Genomic DNA, 21292 nt, shown 5'->3' on the forward strand with positions numbered 1-21292 from the left:
GAGGAAGTAAGAGAACAAGTGAAACAAAAGAAACAAGCATGGCATAAATATTTAACAACAAAAGACCAAGAAGACTACCAAAAATACAAATTGGAAAGACAACGTACTAAAGAAATGGTCATTCTTGCAAAGAAAGAAGCATGGGAAGAATTTGGTAAATTTATGGAAAATAATTATAAAGAAAACAAGAAACTGTTTTATAAAGTGTTAAAAAATATGAGGAAAGATAAAGAATGTCCACTGAAATTCATCAAAGATAAGAATGGGAAAATGTTAACAGAAGAAACAGAAATTATGAATCGGTGGAAGGAATATTTTATGGAATTGTTAGAAGGTACAAATATGGAGGAACAAGCTGATGAAACAACTCTAGAAGTTATATTGGAAGAAGATGACACAATTAAGGAAGAAGAACTTAATAATGCCATAAAAAAGGTAAAAATCGGTAAAGCTGCAGGTCATGACAGGATTACACCAGAAATGGTTAAATATATGGGAAGTACAGGAAAGAAATTATTACTCCATACTATTAACCTTGCTTGGAAATACAAAAAGACACCAAAAGACTGGAGAATTGCAGTGATCACACCAATATTCAAAAAAGGAGACAACCGATTATGTTCAAATCACAGAGGAATTTCATTGTTGAGTGTCCCAGGTAAAATCTATGCAAGAATATTGGAACACAGACTCAGGCAAGAAATTGAACACCAACTAGAAGAAAGCCAAAGTGGATTTAGACCAAATCGAAGCTGCCAGGACTTAATTTTTACATTAAGACAAATATCAGGAAAAGTGATAGAATATAATAAAGAAATTCATATGTGTTTCATAGATTTGGAAAAGGCATTTGACAGGGTACCTTGGATTAAATTATGGGAAGTCCTGCAAAGAAGAAAAGTGAATGCTAACCTGATCGCTAGCATACAGAGCTTTTACAATAACTGTTGTAACTACATACGTACAAGTAACATAAAATCCGATGAATTTTATACATCAACTGGAGTAAGACAAGGCTGCATTTTAAGTCCACTTCTGTTCATAATTTTAATTGATGAAATTACAAAAACTTGCAAAAGAAAAATTAAACCTTTTACTGTTGGGAATTGGCTCATGAGACCTGTACAAATATCAGAACTAGCTTTTGCAGACGATCTCGTTTTATTTGCTAAAACTGAAAAGGACTTACAATATAATTTAGATGTATGGAACAGAGAACTACAAAAGGTAAATATGAGAATTAACACCAGTAAAACAAAAACAATGATAATAAGTAGAGAACATAGAACTCATACCATTAAGATAGGAGGCGAGAGATTGGAACAAGTAACAAAGTTCAAGTATTTAGGGTCTATAATAAGCAGCAGTGGGAAAATAGATGAAGAAGTAAATAATAGAATTGCTGCAGCAGGAAGATTATATCATGCTCTAAATAGAAACTTCATAAATAAAAAGGAAATTACGAAGAAAACAAAGTTGACAGTTTACAAAACAACGTATGCACCTACACTAATTTACGGGTGTGAATCATGGCCACTAACAACTAATTATTCTAGCAAACTTCAAGCAACTGAAATGAGATACCTAAGAAGAATAGAAGGAAAAACAAAACGAGATAGAGTAAGGAATCAGACAATTCGAATGAGCCTTAAGACCCAACCTTTACAACAACAAATAGAAGCGTCGCAGTTGAGGTGGTTTGGTCATGTTCACAGAATGAGTGAAGAAAGGATACCTAAAAAGATATGGCAAGCTAAAGTAGATGGAAAGAGACCAAAGGGAAGACCAAGGCAGACCTGGGACAGCTGGATGGAAGAAGTTTTGAGGAGAAGAGGATTGGATACCAACAGGGCAAAAATGTTAGCCAGGGACCGAGAAGGATGGAGAGCTCTTTGCAAAACCTCTACACCTGACGGTAGAAGAGGATCGACTAAGTAAGTAAGTACTTGCATCTTGTGTAGCTACTGTGAATCTTTCCCTGTTGACTCGGCTCTTTGTGGAAATATGTCCGGAAGGAAACTATTGTGCCTTAGGGAAATCGATGAGCTGTTATATGATACGAACTGTTTATGGTGATGCCTTTGTTAGTCCTAACAGAGGAGGGAAGGGAGCCTTTGCAATCGTTTGTTTTGTCTATACTTCTGGATAGACGCACGCTTTAGACTCATGCTTCTGGCCTCTGGCTATCGTCAAGCTTCATTGCATTTCTAACATAGAGGCGACAGAAAGCCGACACCGCCAAACCTCATCCAATCCCCCTCTCTCCTTGCCCTACCCCCCCCCCCCTGCCACTACTTCAGCTGGATCACCAGGTCTAAACACAAAGAAGAATGTGTGCCTTATCAGTACTAAATCACAGCGTTGGAAGCTTGGAGGAAAACAGCATCGTAAATACCAAGCATTTATTGTGTCTGTCAACTGAAGAGCGAACACATGTTTGGGTGAGCCCAAACACGTGACATATTCCGAGAAAGGAGGGAGGGGGGGGGGGGGAATTTGAAATTTTCGAAACACGATTGCGAAACATGTTGCCGAACGAACTGTCAGTGTTTCAACCTCAATATACAAATATAAGTGTGGCAAACCCTCGATAATTGTATCTAAAGCTGTTTGTTCCATACATGCAACCGCGGCTGACAGGGACATACTTTTTTTGTTCCACATATGGAACGGCGGGGGACTAAAGGTTAATTTCCTTGTTTACTGGATCTCGGACATTGACAATAGCAGTTTCTGTTCACAAACCAAACTGCTATGATGAACATATGAGGTCTCTTCCAAAAGTATCCAACCATACTTTTCTTATGGAAACAAATGAAGCACACAAGGTGTTATCTGGTGGGGTGGTGTTGGACCAAATGCTCTCCTGTGCCTAGCACCATGCCATGAAGGCGTATAGGGGGTGTGGGGATAACGCCCCACACTTTCTTGGTCTGGTCGTGAGTGGGGGTGATGTGATCAGCATCACGCCCCTGACTGCCTTTACACCCCAGGGACCCATGTCATTCGACAGTGGGTGGGCGCCGGGGCTGCTTAAAACGTTAGAAAAGTTCCTGGATTTGAACCGGCCAGGGATCGAACCCAGGACCTTTAGCATGGTAGTCCGACGCGTTGCCGACTGAGCCACCGCGGCCAATGAATGACTGTGTGCAGTGAAATCAGATTGAATTTTCATTTACTGCGAAATGATGGAACAATTTTAGAATGGTATTGCATCAGATTTTGCAAAACGCTTGGTGATATCCAAGTGGAAATCAATCAGAAAATCCAACATGCTTTCAATGACGATGCCATGGGTATCATAAAAAATATGGAGTGGTACAACTGTTTCAACTGCTACTAGTCTGTGAAGAGAAAACAATGTTCCGGTAGAAATAACAAAGTAATTGACCAAAGCATGGACTCTGGTCATACCGGATCATTGTGTCAGCATTATAGTACTGTATGGGACCACTTTTGCTCAATCATACTCGTTCGAGTGTATACAATCGAATATCATTTCAATGTGACAATAATAGTATAAATATATGTGTAAAAATCCACCTTAATTTTCATATATCACTCGCTCAAAATGCCACTAATAAGGATCCAATTTGATTCACAAAAAGATTTGATGATTTTTGTCACTTAGCATATCTTTTCTGCTACTTTTAGATAATTGCGATGATGAGGATGAGTGATAATACGATAAAACTGGTGAAGTGATATTCACAAAGAACACCTATATCCAGGCACGAATTCGAAGCTGGAACTCCCTTGCATAGTAGCATGCTGTGTTAATCACTTCGCCATGCAGATCGACAGGTGCTTAGAATGAACTTCTGCTGTAGCTTGTGGAAAAAAAAATCATGCAGAATCCACATGGAAGTCCCACTCAGTACACACACAGTGTGATCACATCATCTTCACTACAGTGAAGATTGATAATGTGTTAGCCCTATTCAACACACCCACTATGTGCTTTTATAGCAGTCCAATGCACATACATAATGTCCAAGTACCTAAAGCAACTTGTATGTTGCCTGATACAAAAAATACTAAGAAAATGAAAGAAATGAGCAATTAACCACAGCTAACTTATAATATTGGATCAGTAAAGGTACCAACAACTTCACCGATAATTCTCAGCAGATACTGATTAATCTGCAGTGTGTTACATGCAGGAATGCGAAGAGGGTGCATAGTTACGGCTCTTGATATGGTTTTAAATAATTATTATTCTTCAGGATATCCAGTTTGTTTCTCATTACACAAATCTGCCATTCGTGGTTCCCACTCTGTATTTACACAATTCACATCAATACAATTGTTACCATACATGTACTGCAAGCATCTATTTCAAGAGCTCAAGCTACACCCTCTCTGCATATAAATGCATCCCACCTCTCCTGAAAAGAAGATAGATATATCAAGGAATATGCGAGTATTTGTAGTCCCTGCTGCCATCTACTGATGAGTTGTAAAGTCACGAGATATTACTCTTCATCAAGGATGGCACAGATTAATTAGTATTTCACCAGTGTATGTAAAATTACCAATCTGATATATCAATAATGAATTGTATTTGTATGCAAAATTCTGTCATTTTCTTATTTTTATGTACTCAGGTTTTGTAAATAAATGTCTATTGTTAACATATAGTAGGATTGATTACATAGATTGAAAAACAATATTAGACAAATTGCCATAATGGGTCCTGTGGCATGTAGTTCTTGATTCATTGATTGATTTGGTGTTTTAAGTCCACTTTATGCACATTAAGGCTAATCGGGACTGGACCTACAATTTAAAGTGGGATCCGAACCACTTGTGCCTCCACCGGGTATCGAACCTGGGACCCCTTGATTACAAGGTGAAGTTCTGTAGTTCTATCTCTACAATAATGTATACCTTGCCTTTCTTGTAGCCCAATAGCCCAGTAAATGAAGGACCGAAAATGGTGTCTGGCTGAAATAATTTATAAAAAGCAAATTTTTTCAGGGTTTGCTCTTTGTTGTTTCCCAAATGAAGTCCCCTAAAATCTCATGTGTGCATCACCTCCAAAATGGTGGACAAAGATGGCAGCGGGGCTCGCAACACATGTTGTCCTTTTTTCTTTAATAACTTTCGATAATTTGAAGCTGAGTCATTCCTGTTTTCACTATTTTACACAAGAAATGTTGGAGAATCAGATTATGTATTAAAATATCCGGAAAATATGTATTTAATGATACTAACAACAAAAATGTTACTTTATTATTTCCATACAATTTCATTTCTCCACCTTTAAATATACGAGTAAATACGTAAATATCTATAACATTGAGAGAATAATGAAAAATATTCGTAGAGATTTTATCTGACTGCAAAACGATGCTCTTGAAAATAAAATTTAGCTTACGATAAAGTGATAAGGGAGTATTTAACAAGACACGAGTGAAGCTGTTTGTTGTTCACCCAGCTATGTATATTGCACTTTTTAAAAGGCCCACTCATTTCTTTTTATCACGTAGGAGGAAGTTCTTAAAGATTATTCTCTTCAATAATATTTCTTGGTACGCTTAATATGTGTATCCATTAAATTAGGCACACACAGGAGATGTACTATGGATTGACATCTCTACGCTGGGAGGAACCAGGCAACATCGACGTCTATAGTGTTTCAAAGGCAACAGATCCCGTTGCAGTAGCACTTGCAGAGACGATTTCACACAGGTAAAACAGCACCAGCGAAAATGCAGGGGAAGCCAGGCCGGCTCGGTAGCTCAGTGGTAGAGCAATGGCACGGATTGCCAGAGACCCGGGTTCGAGTCCTGGTCGAGCCTGCATTTTTCGCTGAAAATCTACTTAATATGTGTAGTTTGTTGGTATCATATCATTCACATCATTCATACTACTGCAAGATAACCCGATTTCATTAACATGCATTAGCTCTTAAAGAGCAAGTAACAAAAATTTTTAGTTGTAATCACATTCGGAAAACAAACACTAGGATTCTTGGTGCATGAAAAAATGAACTCTTAAACTCTGTCGAAAGGTGTGTCTAAAAATAGAAGCATATGAAGCATATGGAAGCATCAAACCTCAGTACGATTTATACTTCTCTTCTGCTTGCGAAGAAAGTAAGAAAACGGGACAGGGTTTCTGTATTGTTACCTTTGACCACCCTCTTTATTGGAAAGCTGTATGAATTGTCGCATCAGTTGACCAGACAGTGATTTATCTAAAGTAGTAGTCAAACTGGGAGGATTTCACCTATTAATGTCATATTTAGGTACCATTGGACACATTATGTCAGGCCTTGAAGAACTTTGGGCTTTGTTGTATGCGCAAAATACTGTTGTTCACATGTTAAATCGGAACAGCATGTAGAACTTAGACCTCCCCACCAAGCTAGAGATGATGAAGACATCAGAAAGCTTTCTGATTGGTTCAGTCTTCACAACCCCTTTGAACAGACCAACGAAAAGGAGCACCTCATCAATATTGCAACCGGGTTAGTAGCTGGCATCAAAGTGAATTGTGATAGGGCGGAAAAGATTGGGTCAAAATCATTGTCTCAAATGACGGGTAAAACATTTGGAAGGATAGTTTCGAGGAGAAAAGAGAAAGTCGTGCCAATATCTGCAACACACAATACAATTAACATTCGGAATGAAGCTATTAGCATCAACCCACTTCAGCTTTTCAGTAGGATTGCTGCTGTGCTGCAGTTGCATCAAGAACTGCCGGAATATTTTAAATATGAACTAGCGCCTTACCCCCATCTTTATTTGATGACATTTCAATGAGAAAAAAACAGAAAATCTGTAGTTATGGATATTGTAGAGGCTATCGAACCCTGTGTACAACCACCATCAGAATTAACTTATATTGTAGATGGTGGTTTCCTACTTCACACTGTCATTTGGTCTGATGTTGACACATACACGGAAATTTGTAAAAAATATGTACAGAATCATTTTTCACCCTGTGAAGTAGTAGTTTTTGATGGGTATGCGACAGGCAATAATACCAAAGATGTCTGCTACGATTGCATTCGAGGAAAATATGAAGGTAACTCCAAAAATAAGGCTCGCTTGATTGACATGCTTAAGATTCACTTTCACTCTGTGGATATCACAGTGTACCAACCTGAAGGAGATGCAGATGCTCTGATTGCTGCCTCTGCAATTAGTATTGGTGACAAAAATATTTCTGTTGCTGTTGTAGGAAGTGACTGACTTGCTGTTGATATTAATTGCTCGTGGATATCCAAACACTACAATGTATTTTATGAGGCCAAATACAAACAAAAGTAAAGGCAAATGATTCCACATTTGCAACATTCAGAGAAGCCTAGACACTTAAATACAGTTTTCTGTTCTTCCATGCCGTCACAGGATGTGACACGACATCTGCTTTATTCAACAAAGGAAAGCAGACTGCATTCAGGATTCTTCAGAAAGACCCAGATCTCTCTAAAGTAGTTACAGTGTTCAACAACTCTAATCTAGATCCTCAAACAGCAATTGAAGTAGGAGAAAGATTTATCGTGAAGTTATATGGAGGAAAGAACAATGCTTCTTTAGATGAACTCAGATATAATTTGTACAACAAAACAGTGGCTACGAAACTATCTACATCATTCAATTTAGCAATCTTACCTCCAATAAGTGCAGCTGCTTCCCAACAAAGTCTCCATGTTTATCTTCAAGTACAGCAATGGTCAGGGAATAATTTGGAACCAACAGAATGGGGGTGGTACTCAAGAGAAGGTAAATTGTTTCCAGTCACAACAAACTTACCAGCTGTTACTGACAACCTGCTCAACCTGATATCGTGCCAGTGCAAGACCACAACACCGAAAGGTTGTGATGATAGATGTCAATGCAGAAAGGTCAGACTCGTGTGTTCGAAATTTTGTTACTACTGTCAAGGAAATTATTGTTCCAACATGCCAGTTGCTGATGATTCTGAAGAAAGTGAAGCTTTTTTGTAACAAAGGAAAGCTGGAGGTGGATCATTCTCAAGATTATTACATGTAAGTTTTAATATTTCAGTATGAATAACATTAAGTTACTTTTATGTAGTATGCATGTATGGTGCTTTATCGTAAGCTACATTTTATTTTCAAAAGCATCATTTTGCAATCAGATAAAATCTCTACGGATTCCATTTTTAATATTCGTCATTATTCTCTCAATTTTATAGATATTTATATTTAAAGGTGGAGAAATAAAATTGTATGGAAATAATAAACATTTTTGTTGTTAGTATCGTTAAATATGTATTTTCCGGATATTTTAATACATAATCTGATTCTCCAACATTTCTTGTGTAAAATAGTGAAAACAGGAATGACTTAGCTTTAAATTATCGAAAGTTATTAAAGAAAATAGGACAACATGTGTTGCGAGCCCGGCTGCCATCTTTGTCTGCCATTTTGGAGGTGATGCGCACATGGGATTTGAGGGGACTTTGGGATTTCATTTGGGAAGTAACAAAGAGCAAACCCTGAAAAAATTAGCTTTTTATAAATTACTTCAGCTCGCAACCCCATATTTACTGGGCTACAAAGTAAATAACCTAGCAGCATTAAATTGTGCAATTTTTTTGCTCTCTGTTGCGTTCTAGTACAGGGTGTTTTACTTGCTCTCCGGCCCCTCGTTTTCATTCATATAAATCAAACTATTGGTCATAATGTAATGAAATTTGCTAGGACATACCTAGGTGTATGTCCTTGCGTCTGGGCGATTCTGTCATTAAATGTGAATTGTACAGATGTGTCCTTTCAGTCCGAGTTCTGAGAGCAACTGAAACACCCTGTAATAAAAATAAGCATGTTTTTGGCAAAATTTGGATTTTACAGTACATGAATTATAAAGTTTTCAAATGTGTTTAGCACCATGGCTACATTTGTCATGGTTGGTGAGCACTATATCGACAATCATGAGCAGAAAACATCCTGTAGTTCCTATTGGAAAATTCTAAGAGGTTTATTTTTTAATTAGGGGCCGTTTTGCGCTCATGTTGGGCAACACTGCATGCTTGGCATCTTGTGCATGTGCATTAGTTACCGACATGCCTTGCACGTAAGCAGATGTCATTTGCACATTGTGAAATGCTTGATGTGGTTGTGGTGGACAATGGAAGTGGTGCAGGTGATTGAAAATCCCACCGAGTGTGAGATATGATTAGTGATCAGGTTTTTGACCGCAAAAATGTGAAAGCGGCAGACATTTATCACCAGTTACATGAGGTGTATGGTGAGAATGTCATTGTTCTAGGCAAGGTGCATAAGTGGGTACGTCTGTTTAAGGCTGGTCGCACCAATGTTCATGACGAACCACGATCAGGATGCCCCTCAATCATAACACACACATTGGTGCATGACGTTGATAGCACGATAAAAGCCGACCGCCGTTTGACAGTGTCAACGATGTCCGATTTCTTTCCACAAGCTTCACGTTCTGTACTGTACACGATTTTAGTGGAGAATTTGGAGTTCAGAAAGCTCTGTGCTCGGTGAGTGCCCGAAATGCTCACAGAGGAACACAAGAGTAAGCGAACGGCAAGTGCATTGTCTTTTTTGACACAGTACCAAAGTGAAGGTGACGAATTGTTGAGCCATATCGTCTTTGGGGACGAGTCATTTGTGTCCCTCTACACCCCAGAAACAAAACAACAATCCAAGGAATGGCACCACACATCATTCCCCACAGGTGAAGTTCAAGCAAGCAACCTCGTTCAGGTTACTTCTGATCGACTTTCTGCAGAAATGGACAAACAGTTAATGCAGCCGCGTATTGCAACACTCTCAAGAAACTTCGCCAAGCAATACAGAATAAACAACGAGGAATGCTGTCTTCTGGTATCATGTTGCTGCACGAACAATGCACAGCCACACACTGCAGCTGCCACACAGTCGCTGATTGACTCATTTGGATGGGAGCAGATGGACCACCCTCCATACAGTATGGATCTCGCCCCTAGCGATTATCACCTATTCTTCCACTTGAAGACTTTCCTCGCTGGGAAGAGTCAATGAAGCCAAACAGACTGTGATGGATTGGCTGTCTGACCTGGTGGCAGATTTATTTGATATGAGGGTCTACAGAAGCTCATCTACTGCTACAACAAGTGTCTCAACAACTATGGAAACTACGTTGAGAAGAGCTGAATGTACACATGAACAACCACAAAGGTAATTAAATTTCTTCCTTTACATGTTTTAGTTTTATTTCAAAACGGCCCCTAATTAAAAAATAAAATTGTACATTAAATAAAGAGGTTAATTAATCATTCATGTTCTTTGTAATTTTATATCAATTTTGCAATTTTGTATCAGATGAATAGAATATTGGTTATCGGGACAGGTAAATTTTACACCAGAACTTTGTCAGTACCAGGTAATTTTTCGTATCAAACCATCCCTTTCATTCATTACCTGTACATGTAAATGCATATATGCCATTATTTTCAATGTTGCTCAACTTCTAAGCTCAAAGGGTCAACAAGAATCGCACCATTGCTTTGTTAAACATTTACAGCATCTCTAGGAGACTTTGCTTACCTCACCATCAGTATTTCAAACAAGCAGTTTTTACTTATGTAGCTGTATTTATCTGCATAACACATGTATTTGCACAAATGTATCAAAATGAACGTAACTGATCAATAAAAACCAACGTTATACAAATTCTGGACATGTTTTGTATCTGTACAATTCATACACGTTTGCACAATTTATAAACCATATTTTGAGTCCCTAGTGCTACAAGTAAGAGTGCACCGAAGTGTTATATAAAAAGATAATGAAGGAAGCTAATTACACCATATTTTCATGGAAAGTTTCTTGCTCCTATAACTAAGTTGGCTCTTAATATGTTGCAATATTTTATCATATAATACAAGTTTTCAATTCTTCATAATCATCTCACAAAAAAAAAAGTGCCAATAATTACACCCCTTCTCCACTTTACCTTTTACACTTGATTAAGTTTTTATTGTGGTAACATCAGGCATAAAACATTTCTTGTTTTTCTCTTGCCATAATGACCTTAAATCACAATCACCAAGTGCAGGTGAAGCAACGGGGCTTCTCCACACATTCTCACCAGTTCATTGATTTTTCAGTTCATTACGTTATCGCTGCCAATTTTATTCCGGGTCATCTTCATCTGGCAAGTATGCAAATTTGTTTGAGGCAGCAAAGTTCTGTGAAAAGAAAAACATACGTGAACTTTGATTTTGTATAAAAACATCTGTTCCCTCTATATTCTAAACATTCTGATGCTACAAATATGCATTGTTTTCAATAATTACTCTTGCTATATTACGTTGATGCGTTAAATTCATAGCGTTTGGTATGGCAACACTGCAGTGTTAGGAGTTTCTTTATCGTCTTTTAGTTTCCATTTGAAGTGGCACTGTAGTGCTTGTGAATACACTTTAAATTTTGCAGATTTGATAGTAGTGCTATTTCTTGGTTGAAGAAAAATAAGTGTCAAGTGGGAAAAAATGAACATTTCCGACATATTCTTCTCACAGTTTAGTATAGCAGCAAATGCAGGAGAGGTGTTTGGATAATTTGGACCATTTACAGGAAGAATGCCATTGCAGAAAGCACAAGAAAATGGTTTTGTTGTTTCAAAGAGAGCAACTTTCACTTGAGTGATTCTCCACGTTCAGAAAGATCGTTGGGCTTAGATAATGACCATTTAAATGCTTTAATCCAGAATGATTCATGTCAGTTAATATGAGATTTGGTATATGTGATGAACTGTGACCAATAAACCAACGTGTGACACAGTGCCGGATCTACAAGCCGCAAAACCCCGCAGTGCAGGGGCGGGGGGGGGGGGGGACAATTAAGCCTTTAGGGGGCCCTCAGCCATTGTCATAGTGGAGGGTTCGTATATGCGTATGTAAAAAACAAACTTTGTTACTCAGGGGTAAAGAAACGAACACAATAAATACAGGTAAAAGAGAAGTTATACTCCCTGGGCATATAGCACCGTGTCAGGAAAGGCACATTTAGAGAATGAGGGAGTAGGGCCACACATATTTTTGATGTCCGCCACCTTCGAGATGATGTGATCAGCACCATGCTGTGGCTGCCTTTACCCCCTTTCCCCCCGAACGATGGGTTGGCCCTAGAGCCACTTTATATGGCGAAAAAGGCCGAAAAATTCCAACCTTAGATCATCCACCACACATTTCCCGCATGGCAGTCAGACTAGAATTTTACGAGAAATGCAGCAGTTAAGGTTTCTTCAACCTATTTTCAATCAGGAAAAATTATGACTGCATGATTGTAACAAATGTATCATTTCCCAGGTGTGAGAAAAAAAAACAGTGTAGTATATATAACATAGCCTCCTTCCAATTTAAAAATTTTGAGCTGAATTTTGAGTTGGGTGGGTGTAGGTAGAGGGGGCCTTTGGTAATGTTTTGCGGGGGCCAGGGGGGGGGGGCAAGACTTTTAGATCCTGCATTGGTGTGACATTTTCATTCCATGTACAAGGTTAAAAAAATTGGGTGTATGGATATCGCATGCTTTAAGGAGGGGAGGGGGGGGTTCAGTGGGTGGCATTTGGGCTTCTCTACTTACTAGTCATCGGTGAGCTCATGAACATCAATCATCCCTATCTTGGATTCTTGGTGACGAGAAATGGTGTCTTTGTTGATATAAAAAAAAAGACAAATGGCTAAGCCCTAACAAAATAAAGCAACTCTATGTACAAAAGCAAGTGTCGATCCACAAAAGGTAATGTTGTGTGCATCAGGTGGGACAAAGACGGCATCATGTACTATGAACTGCTTCCCAGGAAGATTACCATCACTGCTGATATTGCCAACAACTCTGATGCCTTGTGGCTGCAATTCAAGAAAAAAGACCAGGAAGACTGAATCAAGTGCTGCTGCAACACGATAATGTATGCCAACACATTCCCTAACATACCAAGAGCTGCTATCCAGGGAGCCTGGGTGTGTGGTTATTCTACATCTCACTTACTCCCCACGATTTTGCACCCTCGGATTTCCACCTTTTCCACACTCTATCCAATAATCTTCAGGGAAAATGTTCGATAATGAAAATGCTCTTCAAACTTGGCTTGACGACTTCTTTAACTCTCAGTCAGCTGATTTCTTCAGGCATGTAATCGAAAAATTGCCTCAGTGTTGGCAGACAAGAGACAATGAAGGAGAATATATTACCAATTAGTTTGTCTTCTGAAGTGAGTATCAAATAAAAACTTTTGCCACAGTAGGAAAACACTATGAACTTATGCATAAACCCAATATAGTGGAACCTCAATTTTACGTTTTTCAGTGGACCAAGCTGAAAAAACTCAACGTGCGGGAAAATATAAAATCGAGGAAATTTTTTTAACATTATGCTATGTTGGGACGGCAAAATGTAAAATCCGGAAACGTAAAATCGAGGTTCCACTGTATTATCCATGACACATAATGATTAAATATGGTACCCAGCTGTTACATGTGCAGATGTTGACATACTATGGAATGATGTGCATACAGTTAATAATAATACTGACTACCATGCTAAAGGTCCCAGGTTCGATATCCGGCCGGTTCAAATCCGGGAACTTTTCAAACGTCTGAAGCGGCCCCGGCGCCAACCCAGCGTCGAATGCCATGGGTACCTGGGGGAAACCCTGGGGGGGGGGGGGGGGGGGGAAGCAGTCAGGGGCGTGATGCTGATCACATCACACCCACTCACGACCAGATCAAGAAAGTGTGGGGTGTTACCTCCACACCCCCTATACGCCTTGAAGCACAGGGGAGCACTTTACCTTTTAAATACTTTAGAAGCAGCACAGAAGATAGGCTTGGAAGTTAGTAGAGAGGAAACTAAATAATTCTTACAGGATGAAATCAAGTTGTAGATAATAATCCTACTTATAGATAATAACCTGTCTGAATCAATTTCTAAATTCAAATACTTAGGAGTAATATTACCAAATGAAAATGATATTAAAAAGGAAATTAAAAGCAGGTACGTTTCAGGTTACTTTTCTAGACAAATTTTTATTTGCTCATCTATTATCAAAGAATCGAAATACTGAAGTATACAAAACAGTAATTTTACCAGTAGGTCTGTATGGGTGTGAAACGTGGTCCCTTACATAAAACGTGAACAAAAATTAAAAGTTTTTTGGAAATGAAATCTTAATAATAATATTTGGAAAAAGAGATAAAACAACAGGGAAATGGAAAAGAAACCTGAAAGTTACTCACAGGTGCCTGCTTCTCTTCAAACTTTGGCATGCGGGAAACATCAACCTGGTCAGCAGGACGTTCTCTTCGACGCTCCCTGCAGAACATCAATTTGGTTAGCAAATTGTCCTCAAAATTGAACTTGTTAAAAATCATGTCAAAATTGTGTTTGTCCCAGGGATCAAACCTGGGTCTCTGAACTCTGATACACAATTTTTCACATGTACTGTAAGTTCATGTTATCATATGATGTTTATTATTGGTGGTATGTACATTTTCCTACCTTATTTTGCTAAAGAACAAAAAATTAAATACATTAACCACTTGCCTGACACATTATTTTCCCAAAAATGGTCCATATTTTACACATTTTTTTTATTGTGTGTTTGTAATGTACTGATATCGGCAATTAAGGAACAGTAATGAAATCCTATTTTTGGGGTCAAATAAGGTTACGAAACTATTTCAAAAAACCTCCATAATTATTAACCTGAGTTAACTCGGACATACATGGAAAGTACTACAAATGTTTCAAAATAGCATATAAACTGTGGAAAATAAAATGTCTTCACATTTTAATGTTGAATTCCAAAGAGACAGATCCAACAGATGAAAGAAAATATTTTTATAATACTTTTTGCCATGCTCGTTGGTGTGGCGTACGAAGCAAGATGCTGATCAACACCACCCATTTTGTCGTAATTGACCACCACTCGTGGTTTAATTTTTTTTTTGTGACGTTGTGTTACAGTCATCATTTCAACAGAATGGATGGTTGACAACAATGTCACATCCTTCTTATCTTTCCATTTCATGAATGTCACTTTGCCGGATTGCAACCCTACTTCTTCACCTTTCTTCAATTTGGCTGTTCTTAGAGCCTGTGGTAGGTCTTTCCTACTGCATTTCAGTGTTCCAAATACATCAGTCTTTTTCGAAATGAACAGATCTGCAAGTTGTGGTGAGTTATAATAATTGTCCATTGTCAAACAGTACCCCTTTCCCAACAAATCATATACCAAAGCAAAGATTTTGGAAGGCGACTGTACACCACCACAACTATCTGTATCTGTCTCGTCAGTACACACACTGTCCACTGTTGTATCGCTTCCACTCATCCATTTCCTCCTTCTCCTCCTCTATACAGTTGTCTGTAAGCTTGTCGTCACTCATCTTCTCGTTCTTCACACGTTGGAAAACACTAAAACATGAACAGAATGTATTCACAACACAAAAAAACACTACGTTTTGGCACTACAGTCGCACAACGACCACAAGTACCACTGGAAAGGTGACAACTACGTAGTGCCATGGGAATCCGGTAGATGGTAGCAGTACCTCGACAAGCTATCTACACCTTCCATCTAGTGGCCAAAATGGGAATTAACACCTTTTAATGCTCAAACGAGACTGTCCGGGTAGGCAGAAAAGTGCACTGCGGTTGACCATTTTAACGAGATAACTCGGGTAAATAATATGTAAAGCAAAAACAAATTCCGAGTTAACTCAGGTTAATCAGGCAAGTGGTTAAGAGAAGTAAAACATTAAATACTAAATTTAAGTTAATCCGCCAACAGACTAATTCTAATATTTGGCCACCATGCTTTAATTGCTGATGAAAATTTTCTTTATTTAAAATTAATATTATAAAAACAATACAAAAAAACAACAAATAATTACAAATATTTCTGAATAAAGCTTTAGTGTATTTGAAATGAACACTCATGCCAAGTTGGGACTCAAAATTCAGAATGTATTAAACCACTCAGAAGGACAGCTAGAGAAAAATTCTTGTAAATTGGCATACAAAAGTTGCAGAGTAATATTTATGTATCATTTATCACAATTTTACACTGCTGATATAGCAAAGTGTCAGAACTGATTCATAATTCCCGGGTGTTAAGAAACTGACCAGAATGAAATTAGAATCTTGAGATGTTGTTTATAATTGATTAAATTGTTGTTTTAAGTCCACTTTATGCACAGTAAGGCTAATCGGGACTGGACCTATAGTTTAAAGTGGGATACGAACCACTGGGAAGCGAACCCAGGACCCCTTGATTACAAGGCAAGGAGGCCTGAGATGATGTTTAATTCAATAAATTTCATATTATAGATGTGCATATAAGGGCTGATTTTTTTTTTTTTAAATAAAAAATCTATTCATAGCATTTGAAAAAGGTAATGTAAATGCAGCTGCAGAAAAAGCAACTTCACAACATTCTGCAAGAATTCAGACATCTATAGATTACAATGCAATGAAAATGGAATGAGAAGATACTTAAGAAACAACAGAAAAGGGGGGAGGGGTAGCACCATACACACCAGACTGGAAACGGGCTTTTAGCATGGGCCAACTCGAAGTCGGTGATAGTAACATGGTAGCAAGTGTACCTTCATATTTTAACTTGTTACAAATATTTTGAAGTTGCCTGATTTTGCACTCTACAAGTGAATGTCATTTATGCAATCCTAATTAGCATATTTTGTGGCCTAGCTTTACTGACAGAGAAACCATTAACTGTAGTAGACATCTAAATGTCCAAATTAAAGTTAACGCAGTAACAAAGCACATAAAAGACAATATTGAATGTTGTTAACAACAAAAAAAGCTTTTAGAGTGCGACCGACCACCCTAACAACCAGCATGGGGACTGCCGGGACTGCCTTTATGGCAGTCATCCACTGTTGGCACTTTTACCCATGAAGAAACTTGCAGTCAAACAGCCCGTTCAGCCTACTGCTGACCCCTGTGTGGGCTACAAGCGGCTACCGAAGAATACAGCAGGAAACAGGATTTTGTCAAAATAACTGTTCTGCTCCGTGAATGGGGGTCGGGAGATACTGTGTTCTGGGTATAACTGAAGGTAGATGAGCATTTCATTTTTCACAGTAAATATCAAAGTGATAAAAACTACCAACTGTATTTCGAACATACAAGGGTCGTTTAAGGTTGACCGAGAATTTTATTTCTAGGAATAAATTGGAAGGAAAGTCCTACAAGCATCAAACTATGTAAAGGAATCCACCTGAGCATTCAGGCACTGCTGCCATCATTGTGTCAGTTCCTCGAATCCTTCCACATGGAAGGAAGTTGACTGCTGTCGTAGATGCTTCAAGACATCTTTCATCAGCGCTTCATCTGTCTTCAATTTTTTCCCTCACATATGTTCTTTAAGTGGATCAAATAAATCTGATAATCACTGGAGGCTAAGTCCAGAGTGTAAGAACATGGGGAAAAATTCCGCAGTGTATTTCAGCGCAAGAGTTGTTGCTGTCAAATTGACCATGTGGGGCCAGGGATTGTCATGGTGAAGAAGACATTTGCAGACAACATCCCCAGTCTTTTGTTGTGAATCATACACTACCCTTCATCAATGTGCAGAAATACTGGGCATTAATCATGACCCTATCCCCCAAAAAATCCACATAACACATCCCAGTCGGATAATGTGTCCATGCGGTTCATTTGTCAGCAACTAGCGTTCTTCACCAAACTGTTCACATCATTCGTACCGTCTTGCCTGTGATATCGTTTATTCACCATACTGTGCTTGCGATCTTCTCAAAATTCTTGTTCACAAGAAATTAGATCATACACAGCTGCTCCAAAGCTACACACACACACACTGCTTGCCACCATTTTTGTTACTACTACTGTCCATGTCCCAACTACATCGGTGCAAACACAAAGTACTCACGAAGGATGAAGGTACATCCTCTGGCAGTTCTTTGTTCTCCAGTTTTTACCACTTTTTTTATTCACATATGTCTGGTGAACGAGGTGGCCAGGGAATAGGGCCATCCCATCCAATCCACCTACCGGGAAATGTTTGGTCCAGAAGTAACGAACATTTAATCCCCAATGTGGTGGTGCACCATCCTGTTGGTAAAGGACGGTTGGTTGAAGGTCAGCCAGTCGTGGTGTCGCATATTCAGTCAAAAGATCAAGGTAAACAATTGCAGTAATTGTTTGCTCCGCAAAGAAAAATGGATCAATGATTCGATTGAACATCAGTCCACACCACACATTCACCTTTGGACTGTCTCATTTGAGGTCCATTGTCACATGGAGGTTTTCTGAGTCCCAGATTCTCACATTGTACGTGTTCAGTTTACTGGAAACATGAAATGTTGCCTCATCAGTAAAACACCCTCGGTTGAGGAACATTGCATCCTCCGATATTCGATAAAGCATGTCCACTGCAAATGTTTTGCGTTTCGGTTTATCATTCGACTCGATGGCATGCAACAGTTGCACTTTATACGTAATCAATCGCAGGTTGTGGTGTAGGACCTTGTGCACTGTTGATCGTGGTAGCTGTAACTGTCTGGCAGCAGTGCGAATGGATTTCTTTGGAGAATTAACAAAGGCCTGTCTTACACGTTCGATGTCTTCCTCTGATACTCGTTTCCTTCCACTTCTTGCTTTATCCAAAATTGTACCGGTTTCCATGAATTTCCTGTGCCATTCACGAATTGATAGACGTGCTGGTGGTTGTTTCCCATACCTAGTCCTGACGTTTCGCTGAGTCTGAGTGTCAGATTTTGTTTCAATGAACCACGCCACACATTGTGCCTTTTCTTGCGGAGTAGCTGTTTTTCTTTCGGGGACCTCTCTTTCTTCACAATGTTACCGGAAATACACAAATTGACTATTAGTACAAAATTTAATAGTAAACGAGTACAATAAAAAGAAATCACTCAAATATCTCATCATTTGCATTTGTAGTGAATTTTTGAAGTTGTAAAGGGATTTTATGGAAACCCAGTATAATGTTAAACTTTGTATCATGCTTTTCAGAAGCCTAAAATATTGTAATAGGCTGCAAAAGTACAAGGACTATTTTGTACATAAACTTTTAAAGAAGACATTACAAACAGACCTGTCTTGACCGCCTTCTGTGTGAGGCCTTCCACGCTGCGACGTTGAGCCTCCTCGTGGTGGAGGTCCACGACCACCTCTTTCCGACCTGATGTCACCCCTTTTCACACCATCTTGCCCACGAGCAGACCCATCTATTAAAAGAAATGATTAACACACATACATGTATTTCATACTATCAAAATGCTGTTATCACATATTCATATAACTTAATGTAACACTAATTTAACAACAAAATTGGCAATTATTATTTAGAATTCTTTCTAAGTTCATGTTACATCATATACCTAACACAATATGCAATAAATTCTAATATAATAGTGAATTAATAGTATTACCAGATGTATGTATTAACTACTAGCTAATTGGTGACTTCAACCTTCTGAATCGTAAAAACTCTTTATCTTGCTCAAACTCTAAGATAGAGAATAAAAAACTGAAGTATTTACTTTCCAAGTAGGAGCTTCATAATGTATTTTAATCTTACTCCTAAAGAAAATGCATCTCTCTTTTGAATTACAAAATAAAAATATATTTAAAGAAACAAAAATTTGTATTCATGTCCATGTTTCCATATACTAGACTTATTACATCACTCACTACTTTAAGACTGTTCAGGAGAACTGTTGGTAAATAAACCACACTATGGAAAAATAACAGGATACATACCATTCACGACTTTCCATAATTCAAGATGTACAAATGTAGACATTTTAAAATCCCATAATTCAAAATCTAACATGTCAAAATTATCATTTCAAATTGTTTAAATGCTTCTTATTTGCCTTAAGAAAGAAGGTCCTCTTGCAAAAAAAAAAAAAAAAGGGGGGGGGGACCTAACTCCTACCATACAATTTAAAGTAGAAATCAAAAATGGTACTTATATATTTATAGCTTTTGAAACTCCCTGTAAAAAAAAAAAAAAAAAAAAAAAAAAAAAAATGTCTAACCAGGTTACACCTAATTACAAAATCAACTGCCAATATTTGTACTCGGGAAGTCTGAAGAGAGATGTAACCCCCTTCTAAGAAATTCCTGTAAAGGAGCATATTATTGTACAAATAAATGAAAGTTCACTTTTGTACTTACACTGTGGAACCTAACAAAATGTACCAGGAAATGAATAAGAATGGAAAGGTGGAAGGACTTGTGTAAAAAAAAAAGAATCTTAATTATACTTATTTGGATAATCTTTATTATATACCATACATGGTTGTCCCAATGAGAAAAAAAATACATAGTACATTAAAATTAGCAGCTTTTATTTTTTTCCAGATGCAGAGCATGACCTGGCAACTTGCAAACATGTGATGGCTCCTTCCTTCCTACATGCCATGACACTTTGACCCTAGTTCCAGGGATTCTTGTGGTGGTTAAGGACCTACCTGATCCTGATCTACCCCTTCCTCCCCATTACCTGGGGATGATGAAGATAATTCTTTTAGTGTATTTTCAAAACTTTTTTTTTTTACTGTTTTCATTTCTTAGAATTTGGATTGCCTATAAATGCATGCATATTAGATTAAACTTGTGTACTTATGATAAGAAGTATATGGGTGATAAATGAATGTTGTTAAGTGGTGATGCAAGGTATTCCTCCTGGATAGGATATGATAGCCTTTGTCTCCCCTATCTCAGGGTGCAGTGCAGAGACAAAGAATGTTAGTTTGGGCTTGCCAACCCTTCATGAAATTCCAGTAGCAATATCTTGACAATCAAACGAAAATACTTAAGAGAAAGGTTAGGCTATGTTAGCTATAAAAGCTCAGAAGAGGGGTAAAATGTGGTAATGACTTCAACTGTGGCATGAGCTATGCTTCCCAATCAAAGAGGTTGATGCAGGGTTATAATACTCTGGCACAGCCTGTACTTACAGTTGCCAGGTCTTCTGTTTGTAAATATATTTCTTCGGTCTGAGCAGATACCATCTTGAACCGATACCCTTACAGGTTCCCACAGATACCGATGCTTGAAAATTGTAACAATTGAAAGTTGTTCAAAGTATTGATTATTGTGAGTATTCTACTCCAGTTATAAGCACAAATTTACCAGTTTTGCTTTAAAATATTAAAAAATTGCATCAGATTATGAAAATACGACAGCAAAAAACTTCTTACGTCATGTGCTGGCAACATAATTGTTAAAAACAACAAAAAACACACAAACAGCATGATAAAAAAACACTTCAGGAGTTCTTCCACG

At 38.1% G+C, this 21292-nt stretch overlaps 2 protein-coding genes and 1 non-coding gene across 4 annotated transcripts in view; 2 read left to right on the top strand and 1 right to left on the bottom strand.

Annotated features, from left to right (window-relative positions):
* Positions 1 to 5733: 5733 nt before the first annotated feature.
* TRNAS-GGA (transfer RNA serine (anticodon GGA)) lies at positions 5734 to 5804 on the top strand. The gene has a single exon. It is a non-coding gene; the product is annotated as a tRNA-Ser (tRNA).
* Positions 5805 to 9499: 3695 nt separating this feature from the next.
* LOC145992417 (uncharacterized) lies at positions 9500 to 10009 on the top strand. The gene has a single exon (XM_083128803.1). The coding sequence runs from the start codon at positions 9500 to 9502 to the stop codon at positions 10007 to 10009; it is 510 nt and encodes a 169-aa protein (XP_082984929.1).
* Positions 10010 to 10651: 642 nt separating this feature from the next.
* The window catches only part of eIF4B (eukaryotic translation initiation factor 4B), a 58128-nt gene continuing 47487 nt past the window's right edge, over positions 10652 to 21292 (bottom strand). Inside the window, exons 10-12 of one of the 2 annotated variants that reach the window (XM_083128158.1) lie at positions 19092 to 19224; positions 14227 to 14302; positions 10652 to 11178 (exon numbers count right to left, since the gene is read on the bottom strand). In XM_083128158.1, the coding sequence (XP_082984284.1) occupies positions 11122 to 11178; positions 14227 to 14302; positions 19092 to 19224 (266 nt within the window). In that variant the 3' untranslated portion in view covers positions 10652 to 11121. Of the gene's footprint in view, positions 11179 to 14226; positions 14303 to 19091; positions 19225 to 20256; positions 20508 to 21292 lie in introns of those variants that run through there. The other variant, XM_083128159.1, reaches the window with a different exon arrangement.

This window comes from Lepisma saccharinum, chromosome 9, assembly GCF_977018435.1.
Source record: "Lepisma saccharinum chromosome 9, izLepSacc3.1, whole genome shotgun sequence".
In the NCBI taxonomy this organism is placed as follows: domain Eukaryota; kingdom Metazoa; phylum Arthropoda; class Insecta; order Zygentoma; family Lepismatidae; genus Lepisma; species Lepisma saccharinum.